The sequence below is a fragment of the Akebia trifoliata genome, chromosome 8 (genome assembly GCF_017979445.1).
Source record: "Akebia trifoliata isolate Shusen 1 chromosome 8, ASM1797944v1, whole genome shotgun sequence".
In the NCBI taxonomy this organism is placed as follows: Eukaryota; Viridiplantae; Streptophyta; class Magnoliopsida; order Ranunculales; family Lardizabalaceae; genus Akebia; species Akebia trifoliata.
Genome location: NC_141382.1, coordinates 37,357,474 through 37,374,059, shown reverse-complemented (window position 1 = coordinate 37,374,059; position 16,586 = coordinate 37,357,474). Strand labels below are relative to the sequence as shown.

The 16,586-nt window shown below is 36.3% G+C and overlaps 1 protein-coding gene across 1 annotated transcript; it reads left to right on the top strand.

Moving 5' to 3' along the window:
* The first annotated feature begins 4,516 nt into the window (after nt 1-4,516).
* On the top strand, nt 4,517-14,884 carry KAB1 (potassium channel beta subunit 1). The gene is made up of 4 exons (XM_086451712.1): nt 4,517-5,198; nt 8,305-8,448; nt 10,821-10,985; nt 14,531-14,884. Exons 1-4 carry the CDS (start codon nt 4,635-4,637, stop codon nt 14,642-14,644), a joined length of 987 nt encoding a protein of 328 aa, XP_086307838.1. The 5' UTR covers nt 4,517-4,634; the 3' UTR covers nt 14,645-14,884.
* Nucleotides 14,885-16,586: the final 1,702 nt, after the last annotated feature.

The window sequence follows — 16,586 nt, the reverse complement described above, 5'->3', positions numbered from 1 at the left end:
AATGATTCTCCATATACATTTGTTTTGACTCAAATAAATAGTATAACAAAGTACCTAAGGTGTTAATTTGATTATTGATATGTATGATAGGGTTATAACCATTATAAAAATAAATATAACGAGTTATTTCTTTAAATGAGGTATCCGAGCCTCTTAAAGCACCCGACTAATTCTCGGGGCACATGCCCCCCCCCCTGCAACAGATAAATTTTGGGATAAATCCCTAAAGGTGGCCATTGTGTGATCTTGGCCATCTTACCAACCCTTAGATTGTTAATAAAATGAGTTTTTAATTACAATTTATTTACAATCGAGATCAACCTTTAGCTCATATTTATTTATGATAATTGTTGATGAAGTAATTACTCAAATTCAATAATAAGTACTATGGCCTTTTTTTATGGGTAAGCTGGGTTTGAACCTACAACCTAAAAGTTGATTTGCAACGTGTCAACTAACTGAGCTATGCGTCTAAGCCCTACCTTGGGATATATTGTTTACAAATCATATGGTTAATGAGGTTAGAGAGTGAGCCAATGCAACAATAATTATGGAGGGGCTGATCTCCAAGGGTTTTTAAATAAATGCAACCAATCACTATAATAAGACACAATGGTTATCTTCCCATTGTTTATCCCCTACATAAGTAGGGGTTGGGATTTAATCTCCCCAAGAATCTCAATGATAACTTTTGTCTTTTTCTCTTCTCTTTTTCGAAGGATATACTCCAACTTTATTACTTTTCTTCTTATATCTCTTTCTAATAATACCATTCGATTTTATTATCTTTCATCTTCTCTCCTTTTTTCAGTAATACCCTTCAAACTTTATTGCATTTACCCTTCTACCCTTGTGCAATTATATACCCATACAACTTTACTGTATTTCTTTTTTACCCCCTTAACTCTAAAGAGGATGACTGTACCTAGGCAAATTCTAGTATCAAATATGTGGAGAGCAACTTTGGTAATCACGATCATTGTCACTATCTCGAGTCTAATACATATAAGAATGGAAAAATTGAGGAAGATATTTTCCACAAATCTAAGTAAGATACACTCCTAATTAGGAAAGCACTACAACAAAAATGACAATTAGGAACCATTTTCAACAGTTCCTAAGTATTCTTGAAACGGCTCAAAGACGATTTCGTATTGATGCGTTGCAAAGGAATTGAAATGGTTCAAAACCATTTAAAATTCTGGGGTTTTGGAATCGTTATAAACCATTCCACATTTAGGAATGGTTATTAATCGCTACAGAGTTTAAAATACTTAAAAAAAAAAAAAAAAATCAATGAAAATCCTTCTCATTCTCGTTACAAAACACATTTGCAAGTATAGGAAATACAGGGAATTGTGTTATAAATATTTTAGGATGTTAAAACTTGATGGTCGAGAAAATCATGTTTTTCTGAATGGTGGAACCCCCAAAATGAACAATGTTCATGATATGATATAAATTGTTAGTGACAACGACTACTCTTCAAGCATAGCATGGTCATAATATTCCAAAACAATGACTATAGGACTTGGTTCCTCCATAATTCAGATTGGTAAGCTCTAAGCTCCCTTATTACCAAATGAGACTTTCTCCATTTGTTTATCTGAAATATGGTTTTTGCTCAGACACCTTACTAATTCATATTATTTTCATATTTGATTTACAGATGATAATGCTAGAAGGGCATCGGAAGAAGATGGGATGCCTTGCATGGAACGGACAATCTATACTAAAATTAGGAAATTGCGACAAATCCATTATCAATCATAACGATACTCCATTAACACTTACCATTTTTATTTAGTCCTACATTGAAAAGTAATCTAAAAGAACAAAAAATTAAGCTTACATATATTACACGGGATCAAATCAAGGTTTTTTCAAAAAATTTCATTTTTGTGCAGAGTTCGAGGAATCATGTAATATTTGGGAGAATATTAGTCGTAAGATTCGTTTTGCAAATCTAATATAGATTGATGATGATTGGACCCTAATTTGACTTTAGTCTTTGCGTGTCAACTGTAGGATAGTTTTGGATTGTAGTAGAGATCGATCACTTCGATCAGGTAGGTTCAATGCCTAACACATTCTGAAACCCGTAATCTGCCCCCTTACCTATTTCTCTTACTCGTGGACCAACTCGATCCATTTTAGAGTTATTTATGGTTCTTAGATCTAAATTAGGCGACAACTCCCAATTCTAAAAAAATCCCCTATTTGCAAATCGGATTCCTTTTTACTACTTTGTGAAAAAGGGTCGAGGCGATTTCAATAAAAAAAGGACAGTAACGAGAATCCCTTATTTATAGAAGGACCAGAAGGATGACGTATGCCTAGAGAGGATAACCCCTTCTAGCCTAACTATCGCAACATTTAGGTTTAGTGAAGACGTTAGTGGGGCACGTGGACGACTACAAATAAGGGACGATTCATCTCAACCGTCTAAGAAGATTCAGAACGATGCTGCATTTAACGCGTTGATATGTTCATGACAGAGGTAATGATAGGAGATTATGGCAACCAATCATAGGATAGATACGTGTCTCGAGAAGACGACGAGACTTCGTATTTCTTCGAGATGGGGTAATTGTAGAGGATAATAATGGTACGTTATCCAAACTATACATGTATCCAAGTTGATTAAGTGGTACTTTGTGTAAACCAGTGCATCCGACCCACCCTGCCTAGTAGTAGGATAGACCAAGATAGAGACGTCTGACTTGATTGGTAGAGCAAGACAATATTAGTAGAAACCTGGCTTGCCTGGTAGGGCAGGCCTGGTCTAAGTATCTACGTAATCCTGGTTTACGCATATCACATCTTGAGATCTCAGAGGAGATTTTTCTATAATCAAGGACTTAATCCTAAAGATCTTAATTCTGTTTAGGATCCTTATAGTTCAGGGATTCATCGTGGTCACATCCCGATTAAAGGGAAAACCTTGATTCGAGGGAAGATTTATAAATAGAGAGATCAACAAAGGCAAAATGATCTTTTTGCCAATTCGAGAGAGATAGAGTTCTTCTTATTTTTGTTCTTCTACTTTAACGTGAGCGTCAGAGGGTCATTGGCAGGAGGGGTGCAATTTGGTTCGGGTTAGAGCAAAATCAGAACCAGAATCGAACCAACCCAAACCGACCTTAATTCGGTTTGGTTCCATGGGTTGCCAATATATTTATGGTTTGGTTGTAAATTGCAACCGCAGCCATAGTAGTAGGTCTCAGTTGGAGAGAGAGAGAGAGAGATGAACTTGTCGTCGGTCACAACCGCAGGCTGCAAGTCGCAGGACGCAGTCGTAGAGATATATATATATATATATAAGCCGCTAGTAGCTGGCAAGAGGTCGCACTGTCGCAGAGATGAGAGAGAGAGAGAGAGAAAGAGAGATCAGTTGATGGTCGTTGGTAGTAGCTCGTAGAGACGAGAAAGAGAGAGAGAGAGAGACAAGAGAGAGATGAGTGTTAGGTTAGGTTTTGTAAAAATTAAAAATTAAAAATTAAATATTTTATTTTAAATTAATATTAGTTCGATTTTCGATTTGGTTCGATTTTTTTATATTACCTGAACCAAGAACCGAACTGAATTCATTAGTTTTTTATTTGTTAAACTCGAAATCGAACCGATACTAATCTAAATCGAACCAAACCAATCCAAATTTCACGATTTGGTTCGATTCTCAGTTTGAACCGAATTAAGTTGCACCCTTAATTGGCAGGTATCACATCGATGCTAATAGGAAGGATGAGGGAATAACTTTGGTTCAGTAGGGCAAAGTTTATCAAGGTATCGCCAAATTTCTCCTCTACAAATATATAATATTAATATTAATATTTTAAAAATTGATACAATTTTATACAATAATGCTAAAGTTTTCTTAAGATTGGCACACACTTGGCATGTAAGTGAATGGCAAAAGTATCTATGGTTCCCCTTGTGTGGATACACCTCTCCACGCAAGAGTAGAAGCTCAATCTCTTTGCGTAAGAGTAAAAAATCTCTTCGTGAAAGAGCAAGTTTTTGGAACTTCTCAATAAATAATAAAAATCTTTTCATGCAAAAGCAAAAATCTCTCTATACAAGAGCAAAAGTCATCAAGAAACTCTATCCAAACGCGGTGTTAACTTCCACGTCAATATTGACGATGTGAGGTCTAATCTCGAGGTTACTCAGTACGACTCAATTTTTGTACTCTAGACCGTGTGGAATCGGAGGCGTGTTTTTCTCGACGCCACAAGCTTTGGACAATTTGGACAATTCCTCTAAAGACCCTGGGTAAGATTTGGACAATTTTACGTTTCTCAAACCTAAAATATATATAATAAGAACGATGATGGATGATGACTACGATAGGATGACACGTGCTATAATTTTGAAGCAGCATGCCGGCCCAACAGTTAATTAGATTCGACATATTACCACGTGTCACAAATATAGAGCTTGCGTTGATCATCAAACAATCTCTTGGAGCACAGAATCAAAGTCTCTCTCTCTTTGCTTTTTTTTCACGTTTGCCGTCTGCAAGTCTGCAAGTCTGCAACTCAACCGAACTCCGAACTAAGAACAGTTGAGATCTGAGAAATTAAAAATCTAAAAAAAAAAGAAAAAAAAACTCATACAGAGATTAACCAAAGATGCAGTATAAGAACTTGGGAAGATCTGGATTGAAGGTAAGCCAGCTCTCTTATGGAGCTTGGGTAAGCTTCGGAAACCAATTAGACGTCAAAGAAGCCAAATCTCTCCTCCAATGTTGCAGAGATCATGGCGTCAATTTCTTCGACAACGCAGAAGTTTACGCTAATGGTCGAGGCGAAGAGATCATGGGTCAAGCGTTTCGAGAACTCGGATGGAAACGATCCGACATTGTTGTCTCCACCAAGATCTTCTGGGGCGGTTCTGGCCCCAACGACAAGGGTTTGTCTCGAAAACACATAATCGAGGGTACAAAAGCATCTCTCAAGCGTCTCGACATGGAGTACGTCGATCTTATTTACTGCCATCGACCAGATTTTTCTACACCTATTGAGGAGACAGTTAGGGCAATGAACTATGTGATTGATCATGGTTGGGCGTTTTATTGGGGAACGAGTGAGTGGTCGGCTCAGCAGATCACTGAGGCTTGGGCAGTTGCAGATCGGTTGGATCTTGTTGGACCTATTGTTGAGCAACCAGAGTATAATCTTTTGAGTCGGCATAAGGTGAGTGATTGTGATTTGAGACTTTAGCAATCAAGTTTAGTTAGGAAAGTTAGGATTTTGGGAGATTTTTGTAAAAAAAAATGGGAAATTTTGGGGGATCATCAAATGATGTTTTTGAGTTTTTAACCAGGACCCATCATCTTTAATCTTCCTAAAAATCCTATCTTTTTTCTTGAGATTTGAGACTTTAGTAATCAAGTTTAGTTAGGATTTTGGGAGAGGTTTGTAATTCTCTTTTTTGTGGGAACTTATCAGTATCAAATGATGTTTTTTGGGGTTTTAACCAGAACCCATCATCTTTAATCTTCCTAAAAATCCTAACTAGTTCTTAAGATTTGAAACTTTACTTTGGATTTTGGGAGAGTTTTGTAAAATTTTTTGGGGGATTATCAGTTTCAAGTGATGTTTTTGAGGTTTTAACCTGAACCCATCATCTTTAATCTTCCTAAAAATCCTAACTTAAATTGACCAGTACCAGTAATACTATTTACTATGATATTATTATGAATCCAGAGAGAAGCATGTTGCTCGACATTACGTACCAATTGCTTGAAGCAACCGGTTAAGCGCTGAAGTTTTATGGCTTAAATAAAGAAAATGGAGAGGTTCTTGAGATTTGAGAATTTAGTTTGGATTTTGGGAGAGTTTGTAAAAAAAATTGGGAAATTTTGTGGGATTATCAGCATCAAATGATGTTTTTGGGGTTTTAACCAGAATTATCTTTAATCTTCCTAAAAATCCTAACTTTTTCTTGAGATTTGATTATTTGACTGTTTTAGAAGATACAATTTTGAGGTTAAATTAATTGTTAATTCGTCAATTTAATCGGCTAGTCCCTTATTCGGCATTTTTTTCCTCTTCAAATTTTTGGAAAATTAGGAGAATTTGTGACTGTGATCTCCCCTATCTTGTTCTTGAGATTTGAAGGTTGAAGATGATAACATTTTGAGGTTGAAGGGTAAAATTGTTGTGATATTGGGTGATTAATTGATAAATTTGTCAATTAATTTACCGATTTCATTGGCTGGTCCCTTGTTTGGTGAATTTTGGAAAATTTTGTGACTATGATTGAGACTAACCCATAGCTAGAAAAATTAAAAGTCTTATTATTTCAAGAGTTTTGTTCTTGATTGATAATGTATTTCATGTTTATTTCTTGGGTAATTTTGAGATATTCCTCTGGTTTTCGGTTTGTACATTTGAGATATTTCTGGTTTTCAAACTGATGACAAATCCCATTGATTGTGGTTGAAAGTGTGAGACTAACAACAAATGACAGGAATGTCCAATCTTTGACCTCGTTAGTAACCCTTGATTTCTCTATCTTCTTCAACATCTTCAAAGTCCAGGGTAAAAAGTTTGACCCTCACCTTTAACCTCTAGATTCTATCTACTTCAACTTTCAAACCTCAAGAACAAAATTGGGTTTTTGGGAAGAAAAATACTTGATGATTTTTTCCACAAGAATTTAAGAAAATATTATCCAAGAGGTTGAAGACAATCGGTTTTGGGGAAAAAAACATCAAGGTTCATTTTTGTGCTAGTCACACATAAGATCTACCCAAGTCTGAAGGAATATATCAAAACCACCCTTAAATCTAATAATACATTGGATCCCATTTCTAAAACTCTCTATAGGAATATTGATCGGAAAACAATAAAGCTTGTGATGCTGAAAAACCTAAATCTAATCGATTCTAAGGTTGTTCTACTTGGGAAGGGTGGTGGAAAGGTTAATTGGAGGAAGATGAAGGTCAAAGAAATTTTATTTTTATTTTTATTATTATTTATTTTTTTATTTTATAGGAAAAGGGTTTAGAAATCTCTATTAGTTGTATCCTAAAGGGTAATCATAAAAATTTGTCATTATGGCATTTTTTTAGGGCAGTAGTGTGTTAATTTTGGTGAAGGTTTTAGGTTATTTGGTTGGAGCTGGATGAGGGTTGGGGATGAGAAGATGATAGGAAAAATATTGCCTTGGTATCACATTCCACACTAAGATGGATGGCCTCTAATCACTAGAGAACTCTCTAGAAGAGCTTCGATCTTTTGTTTTTATTTCAAAATTATTAAAAATTAATTACAATAGCCATTTATATTTGTTAGACCCGAAATCCTAATTCTAAAATTACATAAAAATTGACACTTTTGACTATAACTTTATCAAAACTCATTGGAATTGCGAAATCGTAGGCTTGTTGGATAGGTAATTAAATAACCTTTCAAATGACATAAAAATGGTCAAATACTACAAGTTTTGACCCGTCAAAATAAGTCCTAAATAAAAATGATGTGAATAGTATCTAAACTCGAATTAAACTCCTAAATTAATCTAAAGACAACTCAAACTTGGAAAATAAGTAATCCAAAAAAAAGAAATCTAGATCCAAGTAAGTGAAAACGTAAATAATTATTAAACTTTGGATTGTTCCCTTGATTGTTTTCTTGATTCGGGTTCTACATTAGCTTGAGGTCTTGTAAAATTCGGGGTTTGAAAGTGCCCAACGTGATATCTTCAGTTTTACCCTCAACTGGCAACTTAGATGGCTTGTGTGTATTTCCCCAAGTGGGAAGTGGTGGGTTTAATCCCACGAGTAGGGTAAGTTTCCAGGAGTTCAAATTATCTTATTCCCAAGGTTAGTCCTCTTGGGAACAGTGTACTGCCTTGTAGATGCAGCAATAAGTCTAGAAGATTAATGATCTTTCATATGAAGAAAAAAGCTTCAGTTTTCGCCACACGAATGCCCTGACCAGGACAGCAATATTTAGGTTAGCCGTATCCATAAAAAAAAAAAGGTTAGGCATCCACTGAAATAGTATAGTTAATTTTATATTTTGCTTTCAACTGTGGGCAGCATGCTCAACATCAATTCTCATTGGTTGGGTAATTTTAGCTAATTTAGGCCTTTTTATTGTATTGGTTCTGTTGTTTCACCTTGTTTATCACCCTATTTAGTGGATCCTCTGGCCTAGGGGACAGCTTTAATTGATCCCTTTTTACGATTGTGGCGATAATTTTTGCAGGTTTAATAGGCAACTAGTGAAACTTTGCTTTGTAAACTTCTTGGTATTCAATGTGATACCTGGATATTGTATATTGATGCAGGTTGAATCTGAGTTTCTACCTCTTTACAGCAACTATGGTATAGGTCTTACCACATGGAGTCCACTAGCATCAGGAGTACTCACTGGAAAGTACAACAAAGGAACTATACCGCCTGATAGTCGGTTTGCTTTGGAAAATTATAAGGTAAGAGTTCTTTGATTGTGGATCTACTCTTACACTTTCCCAAAGTTGTTATATCCTGGTCTCATTAATATTTATCCTTAATTTTTTGGGTTTCCTTTTGGTTCTTAGTTACAGAAAGATTCAGCAGTAATATGCTTTTGCATTGACGTATTCACCTATAACTACTTAGCTTAACTAGCATTATTTATTGAGTGATGATCGGTTAAGAAAATTCTAAGTTAGTGGTTGTGTAACTATTACTTTCAGAGAATTCATAGCATTAACTTGGGAACTCATCTTGGTTTATTATTTATTGGGGCAAAACAGTTAACATAGCCATTCATTTCATCATAAGCATCTGTAGGTGGCTTTTCAAGTCTGCCGTCAAATCCCAGGGCTCAACCTTGGACAGGCAGTGGAAAGTACCAAGCTAGAATACGGTAGGGGCATAGGGAATTTCCGGGATCTTTCAAGTCAATCTCTTAGCACTCTTTTTTTCTTGATAAATAAACATTTATTGAAGAGGAGGACTATGTGTCCTCGAAGAGAACAAAACAGCTAGTCTCTCTTGCTACAAACAAGATCCCATCTAAAAAGGAAGTCCTCAAAAAAGAAACCTCTAAAATCTATAAACTGTTTGCACCAAAAGAAAAGTCAGCCGAGAATGATAATGATTAGATCCTGAGAGGAGCTTTCCTTTCCTTCAAAAGATCGTAGAAAGCTGGAACAACTGCGTGGTAGTTTTCCACCAAACTTTAGTTTCTAAGGTTAGGATATGCAAGTCCATACTTTTTTTATAGGGGAGGGTGTGGGCAATGAAGTGGGTTATTCAACTGGTTTATCATCTGTAATGGGGCAAAACAATTTGAAATAACTGTTCATTTTGTCACATCAAGTATCGACCATTGTAACTATGAAAAAATATTCTAAGACCCATTCACCCTGGTTCGTTTACTTGACTTTCTATTTTATCAAATACATCTTCAATGTTGATATCTTCTACCTATCCTTGATTTTTTCCAGTTCTATATCCTCATCAATAAATTGAAGAACACCTTCGCCCTTGCATAAATAGCTAGCCTTGGTCATATGACTTTGACCTCTAAGTTCATTTGGTTTTACCTACTATTCTTTGTACATTATCAAATGGAGACAAATCTTGAATAAGGTGCTTATCGCAAACACGTGTATGATTCAAGAAGTGGTAACAGTGAATTGGGGTTTTAGAAACCATGTTGGGAGAATGGGGTTTCGCTTTAAGTGGAGGAGATGGATCCAGATATGCATCTCTTCAGCCTCATTTTCCATATTGGTGAGCAATGAGCGGCTCCCCTCCTAGGTACTTTCAGGAGTAACCGGGGCTTGCTTCAAGGAGAGCTATTATCTCATTTTCTCTTTATACTGGTGGTGGAAGCTTTTAGGTTGATGGTGACCAGATATGCTGAAAGAGGTGCTATGAGTTTGTTTTGATGTTGGCAATGAGGCATTGCACATCTCTCAATTATTGCTTGCAGATGAAAACGTCCTTTTCCAGGAGCTTCTCAGTAGGAGCTTAGGCTTGTTTGCATGGCCTCTTGTGCTGCTTTGAGGCTGTTTTGGGTCCTGAGGGGTTAATTAAGGTAAAAGAAAAATGTGGAGGTTGAAGTTGTGGAAATATCTATATGTTAGCAGGGTCATTGGGTGTGACACTAATTCCTTCTCACCAACTGTCTTAGCCTGCCTTTAGGCACCATGCCAGCTCTCTCTCTAAGACCCTATGGGACCTAGGGATGAAGGTTGTCTTTGTGGAGACCTCTTTGTTTTCCAAAGGTAGAAGCGTAGTGTTGATCAAGAGCACCCCTTTTGGTCTTTTGTTGTACTCTATGCCCTTACTAACTACACCTGTTATCCTAACTAGGGAGTTAGATTGACACGAATTTTTCAAGTGGAATGACTTAGAGCAGTTTGACAATTATAATTCGATAGTGGAAAGTGAGTAATTCTCCAATGAAAAATGCCTGTTCGGGGATTAGAAAATTAAAAGAGATGGAATAAAGCTTTGTTAGGGAAGTGACTTCCACAAATGATTCCAGAGATATAAGAATTCTTCCCATATTGTATGTTCACACAGTAGAAAAATGTTTTAACTGATTTACTTGTACACGTACATCAAATTAATAGGCTTCCTATGAAGTCTCACATGTAATTATTTTTTTAGATGTTTTGACATTCTGCATGATATTGTTTTTGTAACTAACTTTTCTTGAAATTTGGATTGGATTTTGATTGTCTTTTGAAGAACACCAAAGTTTTATTGTATCATGGAAGAGTACTTGTTTGAACATGGACTATGGTGATTCTCAAATTTTTGTTGTCTACGCAGCATCTCTGATGTACAATTATATGTTGTGTAGAATCTGGCAGCCAGATCACTGGCTGATGACATACTGAAAAAAGTTAATGGATTGAAACCCATTGCGGATGAACTGGGGGTGCCTTTATCTCAACTTGCAATTGCTTGGTGTGCGTCAAATCCTAATGTTTGTTCAGTTATTACTGGTGCAACAAAGGAGTATCAGGTATGTTTATTGTATAATTGCGCATCCCTTGGGCTTAACTGTAAGATTATGACCCTGAAACTACAATGCATCCATTACCTTCACTCCGTCTCTCCTTTAATTTCTTTGCAAAAAAATAAAAATATCACTTTAAGTGCAATTTAAATTAGAATGTAGTAGTTGTCTTATTTGTGTACTGTAGGTTAATGTGATGGAATTGAGGTGGTCTGCATTTCTAATTTACATTTATCTGTTTTTTTTTTTTTTTTTTTTTTTTAAATTTTTTTTTTTTTTTTGAGAAGTATAATATATTGAAAAAAGGCAAACAAAATACATGGAGGCCGAGAGAGCCTCTCGAAAAAAACAAAAAAAGAAAACTACAACATTAATAATTACATAAGGAATGCCATCTAAAAACAAAGTCCTCAAAAGTAGTCCCTGCAAACTCTATACTCTGTCTCGACCACAGGTATAAAAAACCCAAGATCTCCAAGAAAGTAGCATGAACGCTGTTAATCCTGTTATTGAATACTCTGTTATTACGCTCGATCCAAACCCCCCAAGCAATAGCTGAGGGAGAACAGCCCACAGGATCCGTTTTCTGGTGTGAAAAGCAGTACTGGTCCATTCTACTAACAACGAGGAGAAATTACGAGGAAGGACCCAATTAATATTGAAGAGACCAAAGAAAGTAGACCAAATATTATAAGAAAAAGAACAATGGATTAGCAAATGATCCACAGACTCTCCATCTTTCAAACAAATGGGACAACAATTGGGAGTGATCCAACCCCGCACAATCAAATTATCCAACGTACTCTTTTGTGTGGAAGGTTTAAGATTTATTCTGAAAACTGTATAGGGCCTAACAGGTTGAGATAACCTACAAAAGAGAAGCGAGAAATACACATAAGAGATGTGTTGGGAGATAGAAAGTTGGAGAAGCCAACAAAAATTGATGTGCAAATGTTCATTGCTAGGAATTCTGCTTCAATGCTTCAAAAAGGAATGCGTTGTGCATGAAATGAGGCTGACTCCTGCTTTTGGTGTGTGGAGTTCACTAGTGTGGTGTATAGCTAATCTTTATTCGATAAAGAAACTAGTGTTCCCTTTTTTATTTTATCCACTTAAAGCTAATAATAATATCCAATAATCAAGAATTAGAAGCTGTTAGTAAGGGTTTGGGGTGATGGATTAAGATACAGTTAAAGTTCCTTGGAGTATGCAAATATTTTGGTCATGGCTAGGGATTCGGTTGTTCTAGAAATGATGGAAATGCGTGAGTTCAAAATGTTACGTTCTTGAAGTTTGGGTGAGTTGAGGCTAGACTGATCAGCTACATCCAAACTTCTTTGAGGATTGTGTTTGCAGGTGGCCATTTTTTCTCTCAAGGTTAGGGAGGGTAGGAACCCCAAGAGTACTGTAAAAGCACTCTTTGAACAATAGTGCAAGTTATAATGAACAAGTTCAAGAAGAAAATAACTTCTCCTTGAGTCACTATTCTCTTAGTAGCTCAATCAATCACATAGTGGGACCATGTCCATCATTTCTTGGTTCAAGGATTTGAATATAAGAGCCTTGAACAAGAGTTTGGACCTGGTTTAGTATTACCCACCTCAGCATTAGGACTGGAGAATCTAAGATGACCCCTATTTAAAAAACTATTCACATTAACTATTGATTAAATCTTCTAGATCGCCTAATAGGTAAAACTTACGCTTACAACGCTGCTCTTGATTATGTTCTCCTAATCAATTTCAGTGTCTGGTTTACCACATATCATAATTCTTTCTAGACCCACATCCACCTAGTAATCAACTTTTTGACTGCGTCCATGATCTCTTTTGTAGAGGAGTTCTTACCTATAAGTTGTGTTCTACAAGAAGGACCACTTATCTCAGCAGTAAGACCTTGTGGAGGTTGTTCCCAAGGTCTTAGGTTCAAACCCCTTGAACCCCTTATTCCGCTAACCACTAACCCCCCTAGCAAAAAAAAAAAAAGATGTGTTCTAGGAATTCTTACTTAGACAACACAATAAACTCTATTTGAGAAGTTACATTCAAATATTGATATCCAATAAAAAGGAAGAACCTTCATATGATTTTTGTTAATTTAAGAGAAAGAATACGACAAAGTATTTAGAGAGCTAATTTGGTGGGTATTGGGTAAGAAGGGAGTTCCAACTGGATAAATTAATATTATTATGGACATGTATGTGGGGGCTGTGCCTAGTGTGAGGGCAAATGGAGAGGTGAGAAATGAGTTCCCAGTTACAAGTAGCCTGCATTAGTGATCAGCTTTGAATCCTCTCTTCTTTTTTTGAATCCATATTTGTTTGCTCTAGTTTTAGATGAAATAACTGCTCATACTTAGGTGTATGTACCTCGGTGTATGTTATTTGCAGATGTTGTATTAGTTGGTAAGACTAGAGAGGGAATTGACACAAAACTAGAATTATGGAGAAACATGTTAAGAGTCCAAGGGCTTTATGATAAGGAGAACCAAGGTCGAGTGTGTGGAGAGCATTGACACCCAGAAAGAGGAATGCCCAGTTAAGTTTAGTCTAGAATCAATTTTGTTATCTCGGGTCTATTATTTTTAATAAGTAGACCAAATTGTATTAAGAGAAAAGACCGGTCGAGGTAACCAGCCATTAAAAAATGGTACAAGTTATGAGTACTAAAACGAAAATATACTAAGTTAACTTGAACATAAAGCCTCTCATTTAAACACAAATCCGTCAAAGAAGACCCCTTTGAAATCCGCATCTAATTTGCACCAAAAGTTATCTTGGGTCTATCACACATAAGGATGGAGAGATTGAGGAAAATCTTATGCATAAAATCAGAGCTGGATGGTTAAAGTGGAGGTGTGTTATGAAGTACTATGTGATGGATGCATACAATCAAACTAAAAGGAGAAATTTATAGGACATCAGTAAGACCAGCTACACTTTGTGCAGAATGTTGGGACGTCAAGAAGTATCATGTTAATAAATTGAGCATTGCAGAGATGAAGATGTTAAGATGGATGAGTGGAAAGATTAGGAATAGATAAAATTAGAAACGGACATGGTCATGAAAATGTAGGAGTGGCTCCAATAGACGATAAACTGAGAGAAAGTTAGGTGAGATGGTTTGGGCATGTTCACCAAAAGCCAGTTACAACCCCCCTTACAAGAAATGTTCAAGTTGAAATCCTAAAATTGCGAGTGGAAAACCCAAAAGAACATGGATGGAGACAGATACGAACTCCGTAAGTATTGGGGATATGGCTTTGTTGTTGATGCTTGTGAGTAAGCCGGACTTGAACAACCTCAAAATTGCATGTATACATGATAATTTCTCTCTTACCTGTATGCTTGAATGATCTGTGAGGTGCACGTATGTGCTTCAATGTTATGATGGAGTTTCTCCCCGTTGATTTTCATGCTTACTGTCTTTGATGTTGGGATGGAGACGTATATGGTTTGTTGTTAAGAGAATACTTGAACTTGGTTTTGTGATCTTGCTCTCCTGTGTGTGTTTTTCTCTTAAATTAAGAGACGTCCTTTGCCACTAATGCAGATTCAAGAGAACATGAAGGCGATTAATGTCATCCCAAAGCTGACACCTGAAGTGCTGGAGAAGATTGATGCAGTTGTCCAAACCAAGCCTAAGCGTCAGGAATCGTACAGATAAGGACCGAACATTCATATACTCATTCCTTGTAGCAGTGAGTTTGTTGCTTGCAACAAAGGACGATTCCATTGATCCTGGTGATTGCATCAAAAAATGTTTCGAGACACTAAGATTATGTATTTTAATTTACGAAGAGTTGCTACGAGATGCCAAATTTGTTTTGCTTTGATTTCCAATTGGTGTGGAGAAAAATCACATTTGATCCAAACATTAATTCAAAAACATTTATTTGTGCCTTAATGTTACTATCCAACATTGTTGTGTGATCAGTATTAAGGAAGCTGACATACTGCTTGCGTTGCAGGTGACAGTGAACACCTTGGAAATACCAAGTGACACTCTCTCTCATCTAATATTGTACCCAATGGTAGGGGTGTAATATGGGTGACGTTGGTCGGGTTAGGTCCAACTCTGAAGCTCTGATAATTGAACCCAACATGGACCTAGGGTAGGATCTATGCTGCTTGACCAGGCTCTAATTTGACATATAACCTGATCCTGGGACAGTCATCCTGTTGAGTGCCACAGTGCACCCAATGGCCTGAACTGCTTGATTGTGCCTTCACCTGATCTTATTCTGGTTAGTTGGACTGGATTAGCATGTATGAGGGAGACAATATTTAGGCTGGGTCTTTTGAGGTCTCAAAGACCCCTAGGTAGCAAATGCTCAGTTCAAGCTATTAGCTATGATTCAGGCATTGTAACGAAGTTCGGATTCCGCAATAATTATCGACAGGAGGTTTGGTTTGAAAATTTTTGTATACTAGGGTTTCTTCCCTAAAGCCCATCATCTTCAACCTCCCTAATCTTCTTCTGGAGATAAAATTTTGAGGTTGATGGGTAAATGTTTTGCCCTATTTGCCAATTAATTGTCAAAATCCTCAATTGGTTTGTTTGCTGATTTAATTGGGAAATTTGAACAATTTTGTGAGAGTGGACTCAGGATCAGTATGGGCCTAGTGCAAACTTAATGGCTATAGGTACAAATTGGTTGTACAAAAGCTTCATGTCATATTCTGTGATTTCTTGTAGGATACCTTCAAGTTTTGGGGCCAACTACCAGTTAGGCTCCTGCCTTAACTAACACTTCTAGGTGTGCCATGTGGGGGTAATGAGTTAAGTTTACCCCCACGTGACATGCCCATAAATGGATTGACTCGAGAGTTTTTCTAATTTTTCTATGTATAAGTCCATTATGAGCTAATCTTGCTCTTACATTCAATTATGCTTAAAGTTACATTTAAAAAAAAAAAATTATTTTTGAGGTATAAAATCTCAAATCGATGGAATGTTTTTGTTTGGAGAAAATTTGAAATAATTTTTAATACAATTTAAAATATTCTTGAAACATTTGATGGTTTGAGGTCAATGTCGTGTTTTGTACCCTATCAAAATCGGAATATGTGAGAAGAAAATTTAAACCATGTTTATATCTGGTTTCCTAATGGTAAATTATTTTTCCCCATCCCGAATAGGGCATAAAATGGGTTGGATTTTGCTCAAAATCCGAATGTTCCGAATTCGAATTTAGTAGGATTGATTCATTGGAGTATATCAGAATAAAAAAAAATGGGTCAAACATGGGTTGATGTTCCTTGACCCGAGTCAGATTTTGGTCAGAGACGAATCCACTCTTATATCCGTTTAGATTCAAATGATATATTATTTTGAAAATTACATTTTTATATATTTTTTTGATATCTTTCTTCTACTGCAATCAAATTCTTATAAAATAAAACTTATAATAGTACAACAATTGAAAAAAAATATAGCAAAAAAAAGTTGAACGGCCCGAAATTATTCGACTTGAATCAAGTAATTCGGTCGGATCTAGATACAGGTTTAGAGAAAGCAAAATGGGGTTTGAATATGGTTTATCTAATAGGATTCGAATAAACAATTCGGATCTAGATATACTCATATCCAACTCATTTAAGCCTTA

Excerpts from the sequence above, each read along its gene's own strand:
- KAB1 (XM_086451712.1), top strand. The coding sequence starts at position 4,635 with ATGCAGTATAAGAACTTGGGAAGATCTGGATTGAAGGTAAGCCAGCTC. Across the intron at positions 5,199-8,304 it reads ATCTTTTGAGTCGGCATAAG|GTTGAATCTGAGTTTCTACC; the intron begins GTGAGTGATTGT and ends ATATTGATGCAG. Across the intron at positions 8,449-10,820 it reads TTGCTTTGGAAAATTATAAG|AATCTGGCAGCCAGATCACT; the intron begins GTAAGAGTTCTT and ends TATGTTGTGTAG.